We start from the raw sequence: 24453 nt of genomic DNA, 5'->3' as shown, positions 1-24453 counted from the left end.
CAAAGCCTTTGACTGTGTCGATCACAATAAACTGTGGAACATTCTGAAAGAGATGGGAATACCAGACCACCTGACCTGCCTCTTGAGAAACCTGTATGCAGGTCAGGAAGCAACAGTCAGAACTGTACATGGAACAACAGACTGGTTCCAAATAGGAAAAGGAGTGCGTCAAGGCTGTATATTGTCACCTTGCTTATTTAACTTACATGCAGAGTACATCATGAGGAACGCTGGGCTGGAAGAAGCACAAGCTGGAATCAGGATTACTGGGAGAAATATCAGTAACCTCAGATATGCAGATGACACCACCTTTATGGCAGAAAGTGAAGAGGAACTCAAAAGTCTCTTGATGAAAGTGAAAGAGGAGAGTGAAAAGGTTGGTTTAAAGCTCAACATTCAGAAAACAAAGATCATGGCATCTGGTCCCATCACTTCATGGGAAATAGATGGAAAAACAGTGAAAACAGTGAGAGACTTTATTTTTTGGGGCTCCAAAATCACTGCAGATGCTGATTGCAGCCAGGAAATTAAAAGACGCTTACTCCTTGGAAGGAAAGTTATGACCAACCTAGATAGTATATTAAAAAGCAGAGACATGACTTTGCCAACCAAGGTCCGTCTAGTCAAGGCTATGGTTTTTCCCGTGGTCATGTATGGATGTGAGAGTTGGACTGTGAAGAAAGCTGATCGCCGAAGAATGATGCTTTTGAACTGTGGTGCTGGAGAAGACTCTTGAGAGTCCCTTGGACTGCAAGGAGATCCAACCAGTCCATTCTAAGGGAGATTGATCCTGGGTGTTCATTGGAGGGACTGATGCTGAAGCTGAAACTGCAATACTTTGGCCACCTCATGCGACGAGTTGACTCACTGGAAACGACTCTGATGCTGGGAAAGGTTGGGGGCGGGAGGAGAAGGGGACGATGGAGAATGAGATGGCTGGATGGCATCACCGACTCTGTGGACATGAGTTTGAGTGAGCTCTGGGAGTTGGTGATGGACAGGGAGGCCTGGCGTGCTGTGATTCATGGGGTCGCGGAGAGTCGGACACGACTGAGCGACTGAACTGAACTGAACTGAACTGAAAGCATGATAACAAAAGCTAAAAAAAAATTAAGAATAAAATTATGATATCCTGCAATTAGCTTATGAGAATCAATTTTGCTTATCTCTTCCCAGCATCTCATTCATGTTGGTTGTTTGAAATCAATCGTGCAAGTACCTAAAACCATAGAAATTGGCAAACATTACAAGTCATACCCATCCCCTGCAAGAGCTTGTTTACCAACATGTAATTGAATACATTCCAGCTATATGCTAACAAAAAGAAGATACAGCAATATTATTTTGAGACAAATTAAGGAAAACAAACATTAATAAGGGTAAAGCAAGCAATTTCATATTGATAAAAATGCATAATTTGGAAAGAAGATACAAAATTCATGAATTTTTATGTACCTGGCAACATTAAGCAAAATTTGGTGAAACTATAAATGGAAATCAAAGAATTCACAAAGGTATTTACTTTTTTCTAGTATAGTTAATCTGTATTATACTCAGAAATAAATAATCTGAATAGAGAAAATATAAGCAGGGCTCCTTTCCTTTCAAACCCATGTGGAACATTTACAGAAATTACTTACATCTAAATCTACAAAGTTCAAGTTCAAAAAAGCAAAATCATTTAGGCAATGTACCCTAAGTAGAGTATAATATAACTATGATTTTAGCAAATAATTGGCGAAATGTTTCTGTCCACTTAGAAATTCCAAACCCATCTATATGGTTTTTCGGTTAAGGAAAAAATAAAAAGTGAGTTTATGAACTATTCAAAGTGAACTATAATGAAATACCAAGACCTTAAAAATTCAGCCCAAATTTAACTTTCAACTCAAAATGCTAGGGGGAAAAACCAAAAAAACTCAAAGTAAATTTTAAAATTGCTTTTATAAAGACAAATCCATATACTGTAAAACAGCTCCTTTCCCAAAATAAACTGAACATGTACAACTGTATTGTGATTGTCAATGACATATTTATGGACCTAGGAAATTCAAGAGAATCCAATAATAAACTATTAAACAGATAATTCAGCAATAATTTCCGAACAAAGTCAGAATATAAAATAAAGTAGACTTTACAAGTAATACTATATTTAGAGTACTATTTGTATATTTGTATTTATAATGATAAAAAGAAAGTATTAAATACCCAGGAATAAACCTTTCAAGAAATGCAAGCAACCTATAAAGTGAGCTATAAAACACTGAATGACATAAAACAGAACTAAATAAATGGAGAGATACACTGTTTTTCTGAATGTGAAGAAATAATATTGTTAAATGTGAGAATTCATTCCATATCTCATCTATATGTCTGTGCTGTCCAAGATATAAACTGGTTCCAGAAATATAGCTGAAAGAAAGAGGATGAGGATGGCTGAAGAAGGAGAAGAGTGGGAAGGAGAGAGAAGATTTTTCCTAGCAAACATCAAAACACGCTATGCTGCTGCTAAGTCACTTCAGTCGTGTCCGACTCTGTGTGACCCCATAGACGGCAGCCCACCAGGCTCCCCCGTCCCTGGCATTCTCCAGGCAAGAACACTGGAGTGGGTTGCCATTTCCTTCTCCAATGTATGAAAGTGAAGTCGCTCAGTCATGTCCAACTCTTCGCGACCCCATGGACTGCAGCCCACCAGGCTCCTCTGTCCATGTGATTTTCTAGGCAAGAGTACTGGAGTGGCTTGCCATTGCCTTCTCTGAAACATGCTATAAAGCTCTATAAATAAAATGGCATGATTAAGTGCAGGAATAGATGCACAGAGCATTGGAACAGAAAGAGTTACAAAAACAAGCCCATCTAAGGGAATTTAGAGCATAAAGTTTGTATTTTTCATTTCAAATCAGTGTAAGGGAAAGTAGTCAATAATGGCCTTGGAAAAATCGCTTTTGATTTAGAAAACAGTATAAGCTTAGCTATATACCTCAAACAACCCACAGGTATCTATTTTACATTGATATAAAATCCAAGAATAAAGAAGAAAATGGTTAAAAATACAAATTATCAATATCAGGAATAAAATCTGGGATATCACTACAGATACTAAAACATAGGTAACAAGGAAATTACATGAATGAGTTTATAACAATAAGTTTGACAATTTAGGTGAAATGGACAACTTTTCAAAAAAGTAGCTGTCATGTAGTAGCTTCACAATCTATACCACTAGCATCACATTTTAGATAGCTTCAGGTTTTTGGGGATAACACTGAGAGACAGACAACTTGTAGAATGAACACAGCCCCAGAACTTCCTTTATTCCTTAGCAAAGACTGAGTATAAATACTTGGTATTTGCTGTGGCCAAGTTTCCGGCAGAGAGAGGTCTGTCTAAGCCAGCAAGCTGAACGTGTGACAGAGTGCACTCCAAAAGAGAGGAAGGGCCCTGTCCCCACCATGTCTGCACACTGGGGACCCAAGGTCAAGCATTATCTACAGGAGTGTGGACATCAGCCAAATGCTTTGCTCTTTCCTCTGATTGACTCAACGTAGCTTCTAAACTGCCCTGAGTCCCTACTAAACTACCAACAGAAATGGTCCGAACTGTTAGCAATTGACTTCTTTCATCACAAAAACTAACAAGAGATTGAATTGAAAATATGAGTAGCTCTTTATTAGCTAAGGAAATTGGACTTTTAAAAATCTAAAGCCTTCACCCACAAAAATACATGTACTATCTCCAGATCCAGAGGGTTTCACTGAGCAATCTTTCAGGAAAAATATAGCACCATCTTACAGAAATTATTTCAGAAAATGGCAGAGAAGAAAATAAGTCCCAGTTCATTTTATGTGACGAGCACAACCCTAAAACGAAAACCTGAAGAAACATTGTAAGAAAACAGAAGCACGGGTCAGTATTTCATCATGAACATCAATGTAAAAATTCTCAACTGCATATCAGTTAACCAAATGAAGCATTATGTGAAAATAATTTACACCATGAATAAGTTGATATAATTCTAGGAAAGAAAGGTTGATTCAACAGTTCTAAAAAAAAGCAAAATCAATATAATCAAATACTCCCTAAAAATAATTTGGCAAAATTCAATACATATTTATGATAACAAAAACAATGTGGAAGTATACAGCTGTCAAAGCTCATTGAACTAAACACTTAAAATGTACACTATTTCATTCTAACTATACTTCAATTAAAAAAAACATTGGCGAAAAAAGGATTTATGAAGCAACTTACAGAGATTGAACATATGTATAATTGGAATCTTGAAAGAAGAAAAGGAACGATGGAACAGAACAAATATTGAAGCTATAATCCAAAAATAATTTTCAGAAATAAAGACTTCCAAGAACATAACATGAACCACGGAAAATTTGATCTAACATGTCATACCCTGTATACATTCTGTGGTCTAGTAAAGTTTCTGGACTCAAAAAAATAATAGCCAAGAAAAATGTTCATGTCATATATAAGGGGGAAAAAATAAAGATGATACAACTCTGAAAGGCTGTCTCAGCTCCGAGGCTCCATAGGTATTACTCCTAAGTACCCTCTCCCACATAAATCTCCATCTCAGAGTGTGTATGTTTTCAGGCATTCCCACCCATGACACACCACAAAGAAAATCTGAATTAATGCTGAAAAGTAGAATTTCTTTATATATTCTACTTTCTGAAAAGAACAAATTTCTAGGAAAATTATAATGTACCAAAAGTCCCTCTAGTACAAATGGAAAATTAAAACAAATTGCCAAAAAGGTATCTTTCTGTACAATAAATACTATGCCAAATTCAGGTGAGTGCCACAATGTCAGTAAAGAGCAGATAGATTCAATCTCATTAAAAGTACGGAAGAACATGGAAAGAGAAAATACCTTACAAATATTTTTGGAAGGTTGAACAAAATTGAAACAAATCAGTCTCTTATTAAAATGTAGAAATTCCAGATGAAATATCAGCAAATAGAGTTCAGCAGAACATCAAAAAATAATATACCACACTAACACACTAAGTGGAGTTTATTTCAGAGATGCAAGGATATTCAATACTAAGGAAATTATTAAGAATCCTATTAATAGATTTATGGTGAAAAATCATATGATAGCTAATATGGATGCTAAAATGGATTCAAGACAATCTGGTTTCCATTTTTGTAAGAAATTAAAATATGTAGATAGTTAACTGTGTAAAACTGTACATTATATATTTTATATTAATACTTATTTTTTAGTATATTAAAATATGGCTCTCAACTCAAAATCTGGCATAGTATTTCCTAAGAGATTCCTACTGAAATCAGGAACAAGTCAAGTGTGTCCATCAATATTACTATTCAGGAAGAACTTAATAATCAATTCAATAAAAAAGAAAATGGAGGTGTAAAAAATTTGAACATAGGGAATTCCCTGATTGATCCACTGGTTAGGACTCCATGCTCTCACTGCGAAGGGCCTGGGTTCAATCCCTGGTTGGAGAGCTAAGAACCCACATTCCACAAGCTGCAGAGCATGACCAAAAAAAAGATTGGAAAATGGGAGATAAAATTATCAGTATTTGCAGATATTTAATTTCTGGAAGCTAAAGAAGAATCAGCTGCAAAACTCTTATAATAAATAAGAAATTTCAGCAAATTTATATATTAACAATCTTTATGTCTACAAGCAACAATAGGTACTAGAATCAGCCATACAAAAAGTTAAGAGGCCCAGGAATAAACAGATCTATAAAGAGAAGCAAAAAAAAATACCTTTAAATGATCCTCAGAAACACAAATAAAGACAACCAACTGGAAGGGACTACCATGGTCTTTGATTAGGAAGAATCTAAAATGTTAACATGATTGAATAAAATTTAACGTGATTTAAATAAAATTACCAGTAAGACTGTTTAGACAAGCTCAATCTGAAGTTTATATGGAAAACCAATCAAAAATTAACAAGAAAAATCTGAAAAGAAGGGTAACTGAAAGGCGATACCCCTATTGGATTACATTTATGACAAAGTCTCACTAATTAAAATATACTGTAAAACTTCACTAATAAGAAGACAGATAGAATAGAAAGTCCAGAACCTGACCTAAACATGCATGAAATCAATGGGGAAAATATGGACTATTTACTAGGTGGTGGTGAGACAACTATGATTTTATATAATAATTTTCTAGAGGATTCCAAATGGATAAAACACTTACAACTGAAAAATCTTACAAGTGGCAGAAAAAAAATCATGGTTTGAATAACACACACACATATATATACTTATATATATATGTATACATATATATATAAATTGTGGAGAATGCTTTTTAAAGTATCACACTAAATTCAAAAGTTATATGGGAATAGATTCATTTAGTGTGTTAAAATTTTAAAAAAAATATTTTTCCTTTGCATAAAGTACTATAATTACTGTCAAAAAGTATGAAAAAAGTTAGAAATCCTTGATATATAATTTCCCTAAAGTATAAATAATCCCTATAAATCACTAAGAAAAATAGATAATAGACAAAAGAAAAAAATTATTTGTTAAGGCTGATGCTCAACTTCATTTTTAATAAGAGAAATGAAACTTTAAAATACAGTGGTAAAAATTAGAAAACCACTGAAAACCCGATTGGTGTTTTGCCAGTGGTATGGAGAAACAAGTACTTTCATGTGTTCTTTGTGTAGGTGTAAATTGGTACAATCTTGGATAGAGGGAGAATTAAACAACAGCTTTCAAAATTACAGTTTAACACACCCTTTGGTCCAGCAAATTCACTTCCAGGGATATATCCTAGGAATGCAAAATACATATACAAGCACCATTATTTATTGCAGCATTGCTTAGGCTGGCAAAAGATTGAAATCTACCCAAACATCTAGCTAGCTGCTCTCAGCCCACAGAGCCAGGCATCAGACTCCAGAGCTCTGTTCACCCAGAGTAAGAGCTGCCTTTTTTTCTTATGCACACATAAGCATGTGTCCTCAGAGGGAGAAATTAAAGACTCTTGTGTATGTAAGCCTAGATTTTTATGATTTTTGTCAATACTTTATTGTCATCTTGCCCACACATAATTTAATTGTACTTTTACCCAACTGTCCTTATCAAATCCTTTCAAAGATTTCTAGTTCAGTTTTAATAGAAACAACATTTTTCTGCCATTATATTTCATTAGTTTATGCAATAATTAAATCAATTATGTAACTAACATGTTACAACTGATATACACACTTAGGAATAAATACATCTGACAATTGGCATCAGCTCAACTGGCGTGTTACTAATGAACCTACCTGCAAGATAGCAGTTGGTGAATCTGAAAGAAGGATTGGAGCAATTTGTTTAATCCAGCAAGTTGGTTAAGTGATCATTTAAGAGAGCTTTTATTGTGTCCTGACAAAAAGTAAAGAGCAATCCATTTTGTTCCAATATAAATAAAATCAGAATAATCCTAATAAAAAATGATTTGCTAGTATCTTCACATTTTTGTGTTATGACTGCTTTCTCTTCATTTATTACTTCCATATGAGCCCATATTCTTTCCAATATGTTGCAGGCCTTGGTCAGAGAGTTACAAAATGATGTCCATTTGATTAGGCGACAAATCAGAGAGCTTAAAAAGATGCAGAAAAACAGGGATGCTTGTAAAACCTCAACCCATAAAGCCCAGACCTTGGCAGCTTCTATCCTGAACATTTCACGGTCAGACCTAGAGGAAATACTGGACACAGAAGATGAAGCGGTAAGATCACTTAAATATTTATTAATATAGGAGTTTTTACACTGATGGTTAAATATATATTTTTATTTGTTTTATAGTTCTTAGAATTTCATCTTTAAGATAATATTCATGAAGGCAAGATTATTAATATACCAATGAAAGATACATCAAGAGTAAAACTCAAAAAACCTTTAGAGAAATTTAACTGTGTAATATAGAAAGAAGTAAGCCAGTACATATAACCTTTAGAACTGCTTGCTTGTTATTCAGGTCAGTTATCTTTCCCTGTCTCTTCCATATTCTTTAGTTAATCATATATCTTATAAGCTATTATTTTTAATTGAGCCCATTTGAAGAAAGTTAGTTAGCTGGATCACGATTGATTTGAGGGGTTTTCCTCCTATATGAGATTTTTTCTAAGTAGTAAATATATTAGCTTATCTAGCTAGATTTAAAATTATTGTTGATCAAGTTAAAGAAAAAGGTATTTATTGCTTTAGAGTGGGTAAAATACTCCCTCCTTAGTGTATTTATATGCATATACCTTATAAGTCTGCAGTAGCATTTCTGTACCTTCTGAGGAGGGCATTGCATTTTTGATAGTTTATTGCCTCAACAGCAGAACCTCATACATAGTCTTCTGTGAAACCTGTGGAAGATACTCAATCCTATTTTACTGTTAAGTTTCTGAGCTTTACTACATTAAATATTAGATTTTTTTATTGTTTAGAAAGAGTAAAGAGATGATGGCACTCATAGCTTCCCTATAAATATTTGCTCAGTGAATAAATAAAATGATCGACTTCGATGTTTGCATGAGAACATCCTTCAGCACTCCTCCCCTGTCAGCTTCTCAAAACATTTCTCAAGTAGAGCAGATCTACAACTTGCAAAGGTTTTTAAACTGCCAAGAATTCTTAGAAAGGAGGTCAAAGGAATCCTGTAGAGATTATTTTCATCCTATGAGTGAATAGGATAGTGAATGATCAGTTTCCTCTTTTCAGCAGCTATGCCACAATGTCTGTGAATTCTGAACTTTGAAGTCCGAGAGCATTATAAAATGCTGTATTAAATATAAAACACACAGGAAATAACAGTATCTGTGGCAAGGCTGTTAACTGTATCTTATTATAGACATTTAACTGAAACTTTATGGATAAAGAAGAAACCTAACAAAATATTAAGGTCTTCCACTGTTGCCTAAAAGTTTTAAAACAAGAAGAGGTAGCAAAATCCCTTGTGTATTTGTATGTGTGTGTGTGTGTGTTCCAGATACATATTCTAGAAGACAGGGCCTCTACCTTTATGTGCTCTTAAAACATGCCCTTTCTTGGGCTTACAAGTTTAAAAAAAAAAGCACTCCCTTTGATTAGAAAAATTAGAAAAAGTTGTCCCCATTGAGTATATGAATTAGAAAAGGATATCTCTTGTTAGCCCCAAAGTAGCTGGCACGTTTCTGTGAAGAAATTACACCCTGACCTCTGGGAGGATGCAGTATGGAGTCAGGGGTGCACAGCACCAAAACATGTGTACCATACAGCCTTAAATGGAAGTCCTCCTGGAAAAAACACAGTTCCATGAGGGCTCATTGCACACACCTGGATATATTTACTAGATTTCATTACAGATCTGAGCTTATTTGGACTGATGCATGCATCTTTCAGAGGTCTAAAGAGTTGAGTGACTTACCCAAGTAGAGCCTGAACTGCCTGTATTATATGCATTAAGCTACATCCAGCTCTTGTAAATTCATGTAAAAAAACTATGACAGCCTATGCAAAGTACCTTGCCTGATACCTGGCATACAGTAAATTTCAACAAATGTTAGTTTCCCAAACCCTTCACTTTTTGAAAAGTCCATTTTTTTTTGCAAACTGAATTGTGATTTTAACTGAATAGTCAATTCAGTTGCATATGTGAATACATTATACTTTCAGAATATTTCACCTTGATAATTGAGGCATTGAAAATATCTAGTGACCTACAGTACTTTAAGTTGTAGTGTCTCTTGCCTATCAGTTAGCTATTGGACATTTTAAATAAGTAAGCATTTAAATACGCCAGAACCTTTGCCTGTCCTATTTTGTCTGTAATTGTAACAATTACTCCTTAGTTATCTACTGACAAGTCTGATTTTTGAGTATAAGGTTTTATATCATCTTATGAGGGTCACTTGTAAATGATTCTTTTCTACAGCTCCATCTTCTTTTTCACTCTGTTTTAATAACTTTCACTTCTACTTCAATCCGTACCTTGAGCTCCACCATGAATACAGAAATAAAATATTCCTAAATTGTATTATGAAATACAGATATATAGCTTTATATTCCACATGAATGGAAAGATTGAGCATTGATTTGAATATTCTCCATTTTGAAAGGACAGGCTGTTCTTTGTTGAATCCAGTTCTATCAGTTTTTCTCTATATAACAGTATGATCAAGTTCATATAAATGAAATTAACTGCAGTGTTCTTATTTTTCTCCTTTAGGAAATTGAAAGGACAAAGACCGATGCCGAAAATGACAAACAATGGCTGTTGTACATTCGGAAACTTCTTGAAGGACAGGTATTTCACTTTTCTACTTCATTTATTAAAAGTTGCAGATAAAAATTCCTAGCTTATTTTTTTACTAGATGACTAAAATTTTGGAAACATTTACACATTACTTGCTTCTGTTAGGTAAACAAGTATTCCAATAGGCAGACAGGAAAGTTAACCCTCTATTTGTACTTCTGGACTTAACAAATGAAGCAAATGCCTTGGGAAAGAGCCAACACGGGTCTTAGCAAATACATTAATTAAATTATTGAGTCAACCTCTATGCTTGCTAGACTGAAAAGGATCCATTCTCTCAGCTCTCTTAGGAAAAGAGATTCTTTATTATGTGTCTTTAAAGTTAGTAGTTGATATGGACACCTGAGGAGTTCACGGGTTTCAGTGACCTTTTACTGTGGCCCTGTTTCCAGTCAATGCATGTTTTCCTCACAGCCAGACAGCTGTTTATTACTGTGTCTTCCCGCATTCTCTACAATATTTTCTACTGAGACCTCGAGCAGCTTGTTAGTGGGAAGTAAATATTGATTTGGCATCCTGTCAATGCAGAAAGAATGAAAAAATTTCCACCAGAGGCCCCTCAAACATTTTCCTATCGACATTTTCTGGGCCGAGTGGAAAGCTGCATAGAGGATGACAAGGCCAAGACGAGTGGAAATCCCTGAGGGGTCTATTGAGACTGCTGCTGTGACCTGTGTGATACTTTTTCTTCTCTTTCAAGTATTTTTTTAATACACATATAGTCTGCTGGGATGTGCCCCTCTTGTAAGTGATCAGGGCAGTTTATTGGCAGGTGAGAGCCCTGCTTTTCTAGTCATAGCCGACTTTTGTTCTGATATCACTGACAACATGTAATGTACTCTACAACTTTTTCATTATGGTTCTTTTTGCTCAACCTAATTATTGTTGATTTCAAAAATGAACTTGATTCAAAACAGCTAAAATGTATTTCTCAAAATATTAAAAAAAAGTATTCTTGTTCTGTGAGTGCAGTGTATGGGTTTTTGGAAAAGCAAGAATAAGTAAATAATACGTGAACTATTCATATTCTTAGTACCCATTTTATATATTTTTGAAACATTATCTGGAAATACTATGACTATTACTATCTATAGTAACAGAAGGTGATGGGCACTTTTTTGCTTCAAGTTGTTTAAGTGCAGACATGAAGGTGCAGGGCAAGCCTTCTTGCTTTTGAGAAGAAAAGCCATTTCTCAGTCATATTGCATTCCCAGCACTCAGTCCGGTACCTGGCACATCAAAGGAATTCAGTAATGATTGATACGGGTTATTTTTTTTTAACTAGAATGTTATAAAAATATACTTTTAGTGGATTTTTTAAACATTCAACATGTAAGTATGACCTTTTGATATGGAAGTATTATCATCAATTATGAACATAAAAATCATAAATCCATATGTATAAATCTTTATTAAATGTTACTAAAGCTCTATTAACACCAAATCTGCACATGTAGATATACATATGTGCATTCTATGTTATCTGGATGTATGCTTATTCTGTCCAGTTAGTGTAAAAAAAATCCTGTTGAAAATGGCATTAGACCGCTTAATACTGCAGTTTGATATAATGCCTTTTTGTGCCAATGAGCCTGGACTCTGGAATATAATTGCCTGGCAGTATTGATTTAATTGCCCAGGTTTATTTGTGGACTCCTAATTATTGACTGAAGGTAAATTTAATGGAGCAGCCTCTATGAACACTGGAAAACTGCTGCTGTTGCTGTTATACATAATGAACTGCACCATGTGCCTTTAAAGCATTTGTCAAGCTAATTTTATTCCACTGTGACAGAATGATAACATTTAAAAAGTCAAAGACTTTTATTTTTATTACTGACATAGGTGGTTTTGCTGATGTCTTTGAATTCTGTAAGAAAAAAAAAGTAGGGACTTGGCTGGTTGCACTTGAATGTCACTTTATAATTATGCCCAAGAGAAAAATCTATAAAATAGAAAACATCTTTTTTTAAGCCTCCTCCTTCTCTCTAAATTCTAGCAATTATATTTGTCCTGAATTTTAGAAAAGGTTTTCTTTGTCCACTACTTTTTGGGAGTCTTAAGTTATGCTCACAGGATTATGTGGGTAAAAGTGTAAATACATTCATTCATCCATTTTGTTTAGTTTATGCGATACAGCTCCATGTACCTGAGGTTATGTGATCTTGAAGCTGTGGAGTAGTTGAGTACATTCCCTGAAAAATTCCAAATGAATTCAATATTGATATTTGATTATTAAAATACTTTGAAGATTAAATTATAAGAAAACTTCCATTATATGTCCTCCCTCTGTGTTGAGTGTTGTATATAATAGAATTCTGGCATCATAGGAATGAATCTGGCCCTGAGGTTTTATCTTTTCTTATTAGGATTAGGCCACAGAATTGTTTTCTGTTAAAAAAATTTTTTCTGCATTTATTTGACTTAAATTTATATTGATAAAATAATTACCGCAAAATAAAAAGCTTTTCTACCATGTGACAATATGGACCTGGACAAAAATGTAATAGCTGCTGATACTGTTAGCCAGGAGTGAGAATTAAAAGGTCTAGGCGGAGGAGCCTAGTAGGCTGCAGTCCATGGGGTCGCCAAGAGTCAGACATGACTGAGCAACTTCACTTTCCCTTTTCACTTTCATGCATTGGAGAAGGAAATGGCAACCCACTCCAGTGTTCTTGCCTGGAGAATCCCAGGGACGGGGGAGCCTGGTGGGCTGCTGTCTATGGGGTCGCACAGAGTTGGACATGACTGAAGCGGACTTAGCAGCAGCAGCAGCAGCAGCAGAGCCTTAACTTATCTATATTTAACACAGAATGCAAATGTATGTCTTCCCATCGAGTGGTCCTGATACAATTGGTAATTTTAAGTATTTGATCTTTATCTGCACCTAACCTTTGTTCCCACAGGTTTCTAGTAATAAGAGCCATACTGGAAAAAAGTCATTTTTATATCTACTCTCATTTTTTATGACACAGCTGTGTTTTCATTTCTTTGAAGAGTTTTACTTGTATTAATTCCTCTTCTGCATTATTACATTTTTTAAAACTTACAGTTAATGGCAGAGACAAAAAAGCAAATTAATGATCATAATAGGGTGGAAAAACCTTCCAAAATTAGTTTTTTCTGTATTTTAGGAAGTGGGAGGGAAAAAAACAGAAACAGGGAAAGTTGGCTGAGACTAAACAATGGAAACTAAACTAAACTATGGAAACTTTGCAGTCAGAGTTGTGTGTTAGAAAGCTGCACAAGATCAATGTGTAGGATGGTTTAGAGGGAGAAGAGACTAGGAGCAAGAAGGTAGTCTAGACAAAAGCAGTGGGGGCTTGCCTGTGTCCTCACCATAAAAATAGGAAGGACGAGATAGATATGACCCATTTTGTAGTCCCTGAATCACATAGCAGAACTGAGATTAAATGAAGGGGTGAGAAAGCAGAAACCAAAGAGAGGTGAGTTTAATACCTTATATGATGAGAAAGATGATGATACCTTTAAGAGTTTTAGGGATCAAAAGAGGTAGATCAGATTTGGTAGAGAGAAGATGACAGTGTCTGAAGCTGTAAAAAATTTAGTAGGTAATGTTTTGGCTCCTCCATCCATGGGATTCTCCAGGCATTGGGTTGCCATTTCCTTCTCCAATGTTTCAATAACAGCATTCAGGGACTCACAGTGTTTTCATTCAGGGACTTCACAGTTCACCCAAGCCTTCTGTCTGGCATTTCTCAGTGAAATCTAACCATTTAGGAACACATTTCAAACTCTTACAACTCAACAACAAGAGAAAAGAAACAGACCTTCAGGCTGTTAATAGCCATTTCTACAAGAATATATACAGATAGCCATTCAGTTCAGTTCAGTTCAGTCGCTCAGTCGTGTCCGACTCTTTGCGACCCCACGAATCACAGCACGCCAGGCCTCCCTGTCCATCACCAACTCCCGGAGTTCACTCAAACTCATGTCCATCGAGTTGGTGTAGGCACATATAAATATGCTCAGCATCATTAGCCTTTAGGGAAATGTAAGCCAAAAACCAAAATGAGATACTACTTCATACCCAGGAGGATGGCTGTGATCAAAAAGGAGGACAATAGCAGGCATTGGTGAGGATGTGGAGAAATTAGAACCCTCGTACATTGCTGGTAGGAATGTACAGTGATGCCACCCCTGTCGAAAACAATCTGGCACTTTCTCCAAAAGTTAAAAACTAGAGATGATATGACCCAGCAGTTCCACCCCTAGGTATATACTCAAGATAAATGAAGACATCAGTTCAGTTCAGTTCAGTCACTCAGTCGTGACCGACTCTTTGCAACCCCATGAATCACAGCACGCCAGGCCTCCCTGTCCATCACCAACTCCCGGAGTTCACTCAAACTCATGTCCATCAAGTTGGTGATGCCATCCAGCCATCTCATTCTCTGTCGTCCCCTTCTCCTCCCTCCCCCAATCCTTCCCAGCATCAGGGCCTTTTCCAGTGAGTCAACTCTTCGCATGAGGTGGCCAAAGTATTGGAGTTTCAGCTTTAGCATCAGTCCTTCCAGTGAACACCCAGGATCGATCTCCTTCAGAATGGACTGTCCATATAAAAACTTCTACATAAATGTTCATAGCGCTCAGTAGTTCATAATAGCTCAAAAGTAGAAGAATCCAAAGGACCATCAACTGACGGATGAATAAACAAAACATGTTATATGCATATGTGGAATATTATTCAGTCATGAAATGAAATGACATGATGATACATGCTACAGCATTGAAGAACCTTGTATACCTTATGCTAAGTGAAAGAAGCCATACACAAAAGGCAACTTATTGTATGATTGCATTCATATGAAATGTCTGGATGAGGCAAATCAAGACAGAAAGTAGGTTAGTGGTTGCCAGAGGATGGGGGCAGAGGAACAGTGACTGCTAATGGGTACAGGGTTTCTTTTGGGGTGATGAAAACGTTCTGGAATTAGATGAAAGTAATGGTTGTATAGCCGTGTACAACCAATGAATTATACACTTCAAAATGGTAAAATTTATTTTATGTGGATTACATCTCCATTTAAAAAACGAATTCCTTAATATGAGACAGTGAAAAAAGAATAAAAAGAATACCTTTAAAATTAAATCCACATCAGAGAAATGCAAATCAAAACCACAATGAGATACCATTTCACACCAGTCAGAATGGCTGCTATCCAAAAGTCTACATGCAATAAGTGCTGGAGAGGGTGTGGAGAGAAGGGAACCCTCTTACACTGTTGGTGGGAATGCAAACTAGTACAGCCACTATGGAGAACAGTGTGGAGATTCCTCAGAAAACTGGAAATAGAACTGCCATATGATCCAGCGATCGCATTCCTGGGCATACACACCGAGGAAACCAGAATTGAAAGAGACACATGTACTCCAATGTTCATTGCAGCACTGTTTATAATAGCCAGGACATGGAAGCAACCTAGATGTCCATCTGCAGATGAATGGATAAGAAAGCTTTGGTACATATACACAATGGAGTATTTCTCAGCCATCAAAAAGAATGCATTTGAATCAGTTTTAATGAGGTGGATGAAATTGGAGCCAATTATACAGAGTGAAGTAAGCCAGAAAGAAGAACATCAATACCGTATATTAACGCATATATATGGAATTTAGAAAAATGGTAACCTGAACCCTGTATAAGAGACTGCAAAAGAGACATAGGCATTTAGAACAGTCTTTGGGACTCTGTGGGAGAGGGTGAAGGTGGAATGATTGGAGAGAATGGAATTGTAGCATGTATATTATCATAAGTGACCAGTCCAGGTTTGACGCATAAATTTTCCTCTGTTCATTTCTTTGCATTTGTGCTTTTTTAATAAAATTCTTTTTTAGATATAAAAAAAATAAAAAAATAAAATTAAATCCAATAAAGTTATTATATCGCATATGCTATGTTACCCCCCTCATTAGCAGAGACTGTGTTAAATGCATTTGAATTTGAATTTCTGTCCATTGGGCATAACTATGAATAAATGAAATAAATTTTTGAATTTCATATTTAATAGGTTTCCTTTCAGTTGGCACAGAAAGAGCTGTACCTCTATCATATTCTAATTGATGTTACTTCCTCCTATATGCAAACAAATAGGAGTCAGTTATTTACATTTGCCCTCTAAGAGACATTATTTAATTGTTCTGTCCATTCTGATCCTCGAAATTATAGAAAAGGTCATTTAGTTTTGTTTTCAGGACTTAATAATACCTGAAACAGTCTTATGTACTTGTGAGTTTATAAGGCCATGGAAAGAATTAGTGGAGATAAAGTTGAGCCCAAGCTATGGAAGGCATTTTAACAACATGTTGCCAAGTGTCTACTGCATGAAAGGTAATTCATGCAGTAGTGTCTACCGCATTTCAGGTTTGGAGATAGAAGCAGTGAACAAGAGACAAAAATCACTGTCCTCATGGAGCTTATATTTCTGGTGATGGAGAACAATAAACAGATAAAATATAAAAACTATGAAAGTTTTTCAACAAACTTGAACAGAATTATGGGTATGTATAATAAAATATGTATACTTATATAAAGCAAGTAATATACACAGTTACAACTACAATGTGCTTCTTTACTAGGATTTATATTTTAAAAACCCGTATCCAGGAATGGCTAGAAAATGGGTCTTGATTTTGTTTTCCAGATTCCATTTAGGCAGTTTTCATCTACTTTGTGTAGATCATTTTCTTGTATGGGAGCCATATCAAAAATCCTGCTTCGGTTGTTGATAATTTAACGTACAGACTTTGATCAGTGGTTTTTCTTTGCCTTTAAATATCCCTGTTCCTATTAGGTTGCTTCAGATCTTACAAATGCTGAAATTTAAAATGGCTCTTTCCTCTGTGCCCTTTCTGCAAAACATGCTTATCTTCTATAGATGCTTTGTGACACAGCAGTGAGAAGGTTTTATAAATCTCCCTGGCTTTGGTAAAGAGAATAACTTCCAGCCTGAAAGTTACCAGAAAGTTACTCTTTACAACAAATGTCCTGAAGACATTTACTCTGTTGCGTTCAGTGTTTCACTTACAACACACTTAAAACATGCCACATACATGCGAACTCCCATGGTCACTCTCTCCACACACATAAACACACACAGTCACCCACACATACTCCTCACATCAGGCTAAAGTTGCAAGAGTTAAAAATTCTCCATTCAGAGCCTTGCTGGGATTTTTTTTTTAATTTAACCATTTCAAGCCTACTTTCATGATACCAGGAAAAAGACATATGTCATTAAAGGTAAAAGGTATATTTTATGTTTTATGTATTTTACCACTGTAAAAAATTGGGGTGGGGGAAATGAAAGGAAAGCAAGTTATAGCTTTAACCAAAGTTTAGAATAGCAGACACAGACTTCAATATTCAGTGACACTCTAAGATAGATAGATAAATACGTAGATAGATAGATATGTGCCAGAAATATAAGCAATATTTAGGAAACTTAGCTTACAATTAAGTGCGAGTTTTAAACTATAAGTAAATCATTGTTTCTCATACCATTCTTGATTATTTTATGAAGTTCAATCTTTTAATTATAAGATAGCTGAGTAAGCATACAAATATTTATTTATACCAAATTTTGCACCTTCAATTTTATAATTAGCAAACTATATTAGTCTCTCTTACTAAACTCTCAAAATCTCATTGAATCATATCTTTGTTAAAAGCAGGTATAATAAATAACATGTAATATCTTTACTTTGAGTATGACTCAGCTGGATTAAAGTCAATTTTTATTTTGAAAACAATATCATTTGGTAATAGTTTTAAAACTAAAAATAAGAATGAAATTGGCAAAAAAAATGTTAATCTTTCCCTTTAGATTTAAAAAGATACCCTTATTTCAATCTTTTTCTTTCAACACAAAAATTTTCAGTTTTATACTACTGAGAGCATATTTCCAGTTCATGCAGATGCTGTAAACTATCTGTATGTTTCAGAGTTATAGATTTGAGGCTTTGTTATTCTTCTAGTGTAGCTCTCCAGCATCTGCAAGTATCAGTCATATCTTACCTTTATACAGAAACGCCTCTAAATGAAGTCATAATTTGTAAGTGTGAGTGATAAAGTTGAAGTTCTATCACTGGCATACATCTGTGGTCATTCACATGTAAGAGAAGCCTAAAATCTGTGTGAAGTTAGGGGAAGTGTTTCCCATAAGAGAAGTCACCTTTTTCAACCAGGACAGCCAGAACAACCAGAAAGACCCCCTTCAAGACTATGGTATGGAGACTTCCCTAGTGGTCCAGTGGTTAAGAATATGCCTGCCAATGCAGGGAACACAGGTTCAATCTTTGGTCGGGGAAGATTCCGCTTACCATGGAGGCAACTAAACCCATGTGCCTCAACTACTAAGTCCTCACATCCTAGATCCTCCACAACAAGAGAAGCCATCTAAATGAGAAACCCAGCACCACAACTAGAGAGTAGCCTTCACTCACTCTCTGCAACTAGGGAAAGCCCACATGCAGCAAAGAAAAACCAGCACAGTCAAAAATAAATAAATGCATACATTAATTAATCTTTAAAAAAAGATTACAGTATAGACCAAGTAAAACTCATGGTTGTTTAGATGCCCAATTTGTGTACATCCATCTGCCCTTGTTTTCTTTTCACTTTCATCAAGAGGCCTTTTAGTTCCTCTTCACTTTCTGCCATAAGGGTGGTGTCATCTGCATATCTGAGGTTATTGATATTTTTCCCGGAAATCTTGATTCCAGCTTGTTCTTCTTCCAGCCCAGCGTTCCTCATGATGTACTCTGCATATAAATTAAATAAGCAGGGTGACAATATACAGCCTTGACGTACTCCTTTTCCTCTTTGGAACCAGTCTGTTGTTCCATGTCCAGTTCGAACTGTTGCTTCCTGACCTGCATATAGGTTTTTCAAGAGGTAGGTCAGGTGGTCTGGTATTCCCATCTCTTGAAGAATTTTCCACAGTTTGTTGTGATCCACACAGTCAAAGTCAAACAATAAGGCAGAAGTAGATGTTTTTCTGGAACTCCTGTGCTTTTTTGATGATCCAAAAGATGTTGGCAATTTGATCTCTGGTTCCTCTGTCTTTTCTAAAACCAGCTTGAACATCTGGAAGTTCACAGTTCATGTACTGTTGAAGCCTCACTTGGAGAATTTTGAGCATTATTTTGCTAGCATGTGAGATGAGTGCAATTGTGCGGTAGTTTGAGCATTCTTTGGCATTGCCTTTATTTGGGATTGGAATGAAGACACCTTTTCCAGTCCTGTGCCCACTGCTGAGTTTTCCAAATTTGCTGGCATATTGAGTGCAGCACTTTCACAGCATCATCTTTCAGGATTTGAAATAGCTCAACAGGAATTCCATCACCTCCACTAGCTTTGTTCATAGTGGTGCTTCCTAAGGCCCACTTGACTTTGAACTCCAGGATGTCTGGCTCTAGGTGAGTGATCACACCATCGTGATTATCTGGGTCGTGAAACTCTTTTTTGTACAGTTCTTCTGTGTATTCTTGCCACCTCTTCTTAATATCTTCTGGTTCTGTTAGGTCCGTACCATTTCTGTCCTTTATCAAGCCCATCTTTGCATGAAATGTTCCCTTGGTAAGCTTAGGAGACACAATTTAAACACTTGTGTTTAACTGCGGGGCTTTTCATTTTATTGGGAGCCAAAGGAAGAAAATATAAGAGTTATTAGCAATAAATTAGTCAATGAACCTCTTGTTCCACCTTGGAGGCTTTCTGGAAGAGAGACTTTTAGACTATTTTTAGGGGGAAGCCAAATGTTCAAGTACATGACATGTTGAAAATTGTTCTGATTGCAAGATAAGAAAAGTAGGCCGAGTTTGTAACTTTGAAATGTGCAGATGAGATAATTAATGTCAGTACATTGTGGCCTGGTAAAAGTGCTGTGACATCATTATATAGGAAATTGTAGAACCAGCATGTTTCCTAGAGTGTGTTCCATGGACCACTAGTGCCACATGATAAACAGACTATGAGAAAAGTGTGGACCCATGAATTTAGAAACAGGGTATTACATTGCCCTCTGCAAGACACACAGTGCATTAGCAAATATTAAAGTCTCTAAGAGATCCTGAAATAAAATAACATTTAAATTTTGGTTTGTTTCCCACACTTACTTGATCAGAGAACTCTGTTTTTCTTAGAACAACTTTTACTTTTTAGAACAACTTTTTTAAATGCTCATTTCTGCCTTTGCTCTACCAGGAAGAGATGGGAGGGTATTCTTATCTTGTTTGTTTTCTTTTTTGTTGGATTGCATACGGTACTGAGGGCCATAGTCAAAACAAAATTACCCAGTAGTTTTGCCTTTGTGTGTGTGTGTGTGTGTATGTGTGTGTGTGTGTGTGTGTTTATTTAACATCTAATATTAATGCCCTGAGAATCTAAATTATTTCATTTGTAAAACTGGCAAATATGTATAACTTTTCTGCATCCCAGAAGGGCAGTTTTCTCAAAGTAAGGATTTGCTGTATCATTCATTATCTTTCAGAAGGAAATCTAACATATTCTTGTTCCTTGATTCTATGATGCATTTCCCCACATTTTCACATTTCTGAAATTAAAATACATATGCAATTTGTGTATATTTAATGTGGTAGGTTCCTTTTTTCCAGAAAAAGCTGTTTTTAAGTCAATGTGGGTATCTTATATTCACCTGTATCTTAAAAAGTGAACAAATATGGTATTTTTGTATCTTATACTTTAGTGTTAAATTTTAAGTAAGACAAATGTGTGAAGCTCCTGACATAGACTATAGATAGAGGCTCTCCTGACAGAGACTCAAGAGTATTTTAAGGACAAGGCAATTTATTATAAAGGTAAGACGGAAGTTAAACTAGAAAGCTACTTAGGCTCTGAGGCAATTCTATGGGCCAGCTTTGGTCTCTGTATTTTCTTCATGGCTTACACAATCTGTGCCACTTTGGCCTGGTGTTTCACCACCACTGGCCAGTCTTTTCTCTCTTTTTTTCTCAGTTTGAATTCAGAAAATAACCATTATGCTGGGTTAGCTAATTATAATCACTGGCTGAGCACAGCTGGTCTGAGCACAGGTGAACAGAACAACTTACATGGAGGGCATCGGACTGATTTTGTTTGGGTGCTGACCAGTGATGCTGTCGGTGGTTGTCCTAGCACAAAGAATGGCCTGACTGTACATCTCTGTAGGGAAGGGGTACTGGGCTCAAGTGTCCTTATTCTATTCAGGGAGACAAAAGTAGTCTTCCCTGGTTAATCAAAAGGGCAATTCCAAAAAATGAGTTAATGAATTTCTTGATTGTTACAAATCTCTTACATGAAACTAGATAGCTGGGAAGCAGGATAAAAGGAAGTCAGTATGGCTTTGGGTGGTAACTGGGGAACATTTCAGATTTTCCTTTACTTGTCACCTATAAGTGTATTGTTATGAGTTCTACAGGCAACTCAATAAAGCCCAGGAACAATAAAACTTTACCAGAAATGTTATATAAATTATTAAATTTTAAAATGTACTCTACATTTCATAAACTCAGCAGTTTGCAACATGTGTATTACACTTTGATATGCCAAATAAACTTTTCTGTAACAACTTAATCAATGTATATGCTTTTGCCATTTTTTTTTCCCTCTGAAATTTCACCCTCCAGTCCTCGAGACGTTCAACTGTAATGCAGGCAAGTATATTGATAGTTCGCACTCCCTCTGTTATGAGTGATGAGCATGTAGTACTACTTCTGTGGGCCTCTGGGCCCTAGAGAGACTGTAACCTGCTATTGATCAACTGAGTGAAGATAAACGGCTTAGCTGCTTGTATTGCAGATTACAACATTAACATGGTCAGTAAACCATGAATTGTTCAATAAGGCGTTTATCTTTTTTCATTTTATTTCTGCTCCTTTATCATTTTTATTATAAAAGACAAAATTACCCACACTAACCAGCAAGATCAGTTGAAAGGAGACCCAGTAGGGTACCATTACGGGTGCAGAGTTGCAGATAGCTCAGTTCAAATGGTTTAATGATATTTAGTATATGTTTCTGAACTGAAGAAAATACAGAGTTTTGATCGTCTTTTTTTCTGTGTTTCTTTTACAGCTTCCTTTTGCCACATATTTACTAGAAGCAATACTGGAAAAAATAAATGAAAAAAAGAGACTAGTTGAAGAATATTTTACAATTATGAAAGATACTAGATGATACTACGATTGAGAACTTTTTTTCAGATGTGAAAACTTTATGTGGTGTGATCAGAAAACATGCACTGCAGTCCTGATACAGTATCTGCTCCAACTATCAATAGTCAGGGTCAATACCAAAATAAGAAGTCTCTGAAACCAATTAATTGCTGAACAAGTGAAACTAATTAAGTGCATGGCCATTTAAAAGGAAATAGTGTAGCACTTGATTGTTGAATACAAATATTGCCACAAATCAATGCAAACTTGAAAATGGTTTTCCTTCCAGTACATTACAAGAAATTAGAACAAGCTTGGCATACACAAATTATCAAAGGAAAAAAGTTTAAACTGAAGACTTAATGTTCTGAGTTTTGTAAGAAACTATACTTTTTACACAAAGCTGCTATAAATGGCTCTAAATCACCTGAGAAGCAACACATTTGTATTGAAAGCAAATATAAAGCAAAGCATTACAACTTAAGAGTGAGCATTTAATGAAATGAATGGGGCAGTCCAATTGTGTCTGTTCTCAGTCTACTGGATTATATAGGAGATACTGTATTTTCCTAGAACAATTCAGCAAAAATAAAAACATCTTCTCCTTCACTCTCTGTTTTTTTTTAAATTCACTATATTTTGTGTGGTCATATAAATTAGCAAGGGCTGCAAACCGAGTGCATTAATTAGACTAGTCCTCGCAGGTCTGCTAAGTGCATTAATTAGACAAGTCCTCGCAAGTCTGCTAATTAAATTCTTAATAATGGCCATCCTTATTTAGACTCTCAAACATTCCCTGGTCATTTCCCCTCTTTCCTATGTTCCTGCCACACCTAACTTTTTGCTTCCTCCTATTCACCAAACCTGCCTGCCTCCAGCCGTTGCCTTTGTATTCTCTCTCTCTCCAATATTTTGTACTTAACTTTCCCATGACTGGCTCCTGCATATAATTCAGGTTTGCATTTACAAATATCCTTAAGCATTCCCTAGCCATCTTGCTATTTTAACTTCCTTTATAACACAAAATTATCTTTACTTCTTCACTTATTTATGTTCTTCCTATTCCTCCTTCCCTGCTTTGAAATATATGGGTCCCATGAGTTTAAGGCAGAGTTGGCAAATTATAGCTCATAGACCAAATCTGGCCTACTACCTGTTTTTGCATAGCCTGCAGTAAGTTAAGAATGATTTTTACGTTATTATTAAATGTTTTTAAAAAAGCAAAAGGAGAACTATATAGCATGTGAAAGTTATATGAAATTCAAATTTTAATGTCAATCAATAAAGTTTAATTGGAACACAGATGCGCATTCGTTTCTGTATAATTTATGGCTGCCTTAGCACTAGTAGTTCAGGTGAGTAGTTGCAGCAGACTTGATGTAGTGTGCTCACCACTTTGCAGGACTGGTAGGCACACTTCAAGTCACAGTGATACAGTTACAACTTGACAGCATCTTGAGTACCATAAATACTACCATAACTGTATTTTTCTAATGCCAGTGGTTGCCCACCATGTAAAAACAAGAAGAAGAAATGACTGTCAACTGTCTCATTTTTAAGGTAAAGTGTGTATTATTTTGCTATTCAGTGGCAAAGCATTACCTTTATTATATGACACTATACCTATGCTGTGCTTCCCAGGTGACACTAGTGGTAAAGAAACCACCTGCCAATGCAGGAGACATAAGAGACACAGGTTCGATCCCTGGGTCGGGAAGACTCCCCAGAGGAGGGCGTGACAACCCATCCAGTATTCTTGCCTGGAGAATCCCACGGACAGAGGAGCCTGGTGGGCTACAGTCCATAGGGTCACAAAGAGTTGGATACGACTAAAGCGACATAGCATGCACTTATGCATGCTGCTGCTGCTGCTGCTAAGTCACTTCAGTTGTGTCCAACTCTGTGTGACCCCATAGGTGGAAGCCCACCAGGCTCCCCCTTTCCTGGGATTCTCCAGGCAAGAACACTGGAGTGGGTTGCCAT

The 24453-nt window shown here is 36.0% G+C and overlaps 1 protein-coding gene across 1 annotated transcript in view; it reads left to right on the top strand.

Annotated features, from left to right (window-relative positions):
• The window catches only part of CNTLN (centlein), a 341044-nt gene extending 317292 nt beyond the window's left edge, over window positions 1-23752 (top strand). The window contains exons 24-26 of the mRNA XM_055428174.2: window positions 7552-7737; window positions 10207-10284; window positions 22391-23752. Of these exons, the coding sequence (XP_055284149.2) occupies window positions 7552-7737; window positions 10207-10284; window positions 22391-22492 (366 nt within the window). The 3' untranslated portion in view covers window positions 22493-23752. The remainder of the gene's footprint in view (window positions 1-7551; window positions 7738-10206; window positions 10285-22390) is intronic.
• Window positions 23753-24453: the final 701 nt, after the last annotated feature.

This window comes from Moschus berezovskii, chromosome 7, assembly GCF_049115385.1.
Source record: "Moschus berezovskii isolate FMDL1 chromosome 7, NW_MosBer_1.0, whole genome shotgun sequence".
Taxonomy (NCBI): Eukaryota; Metazoa; Chordata; class Mammalia; order Artiodactyla; family Moschidae; genus Moschus; species Moschus berezovskii.
This window is presented reverse-complemented; position numbering and strand designations above follow the sequence as displayed.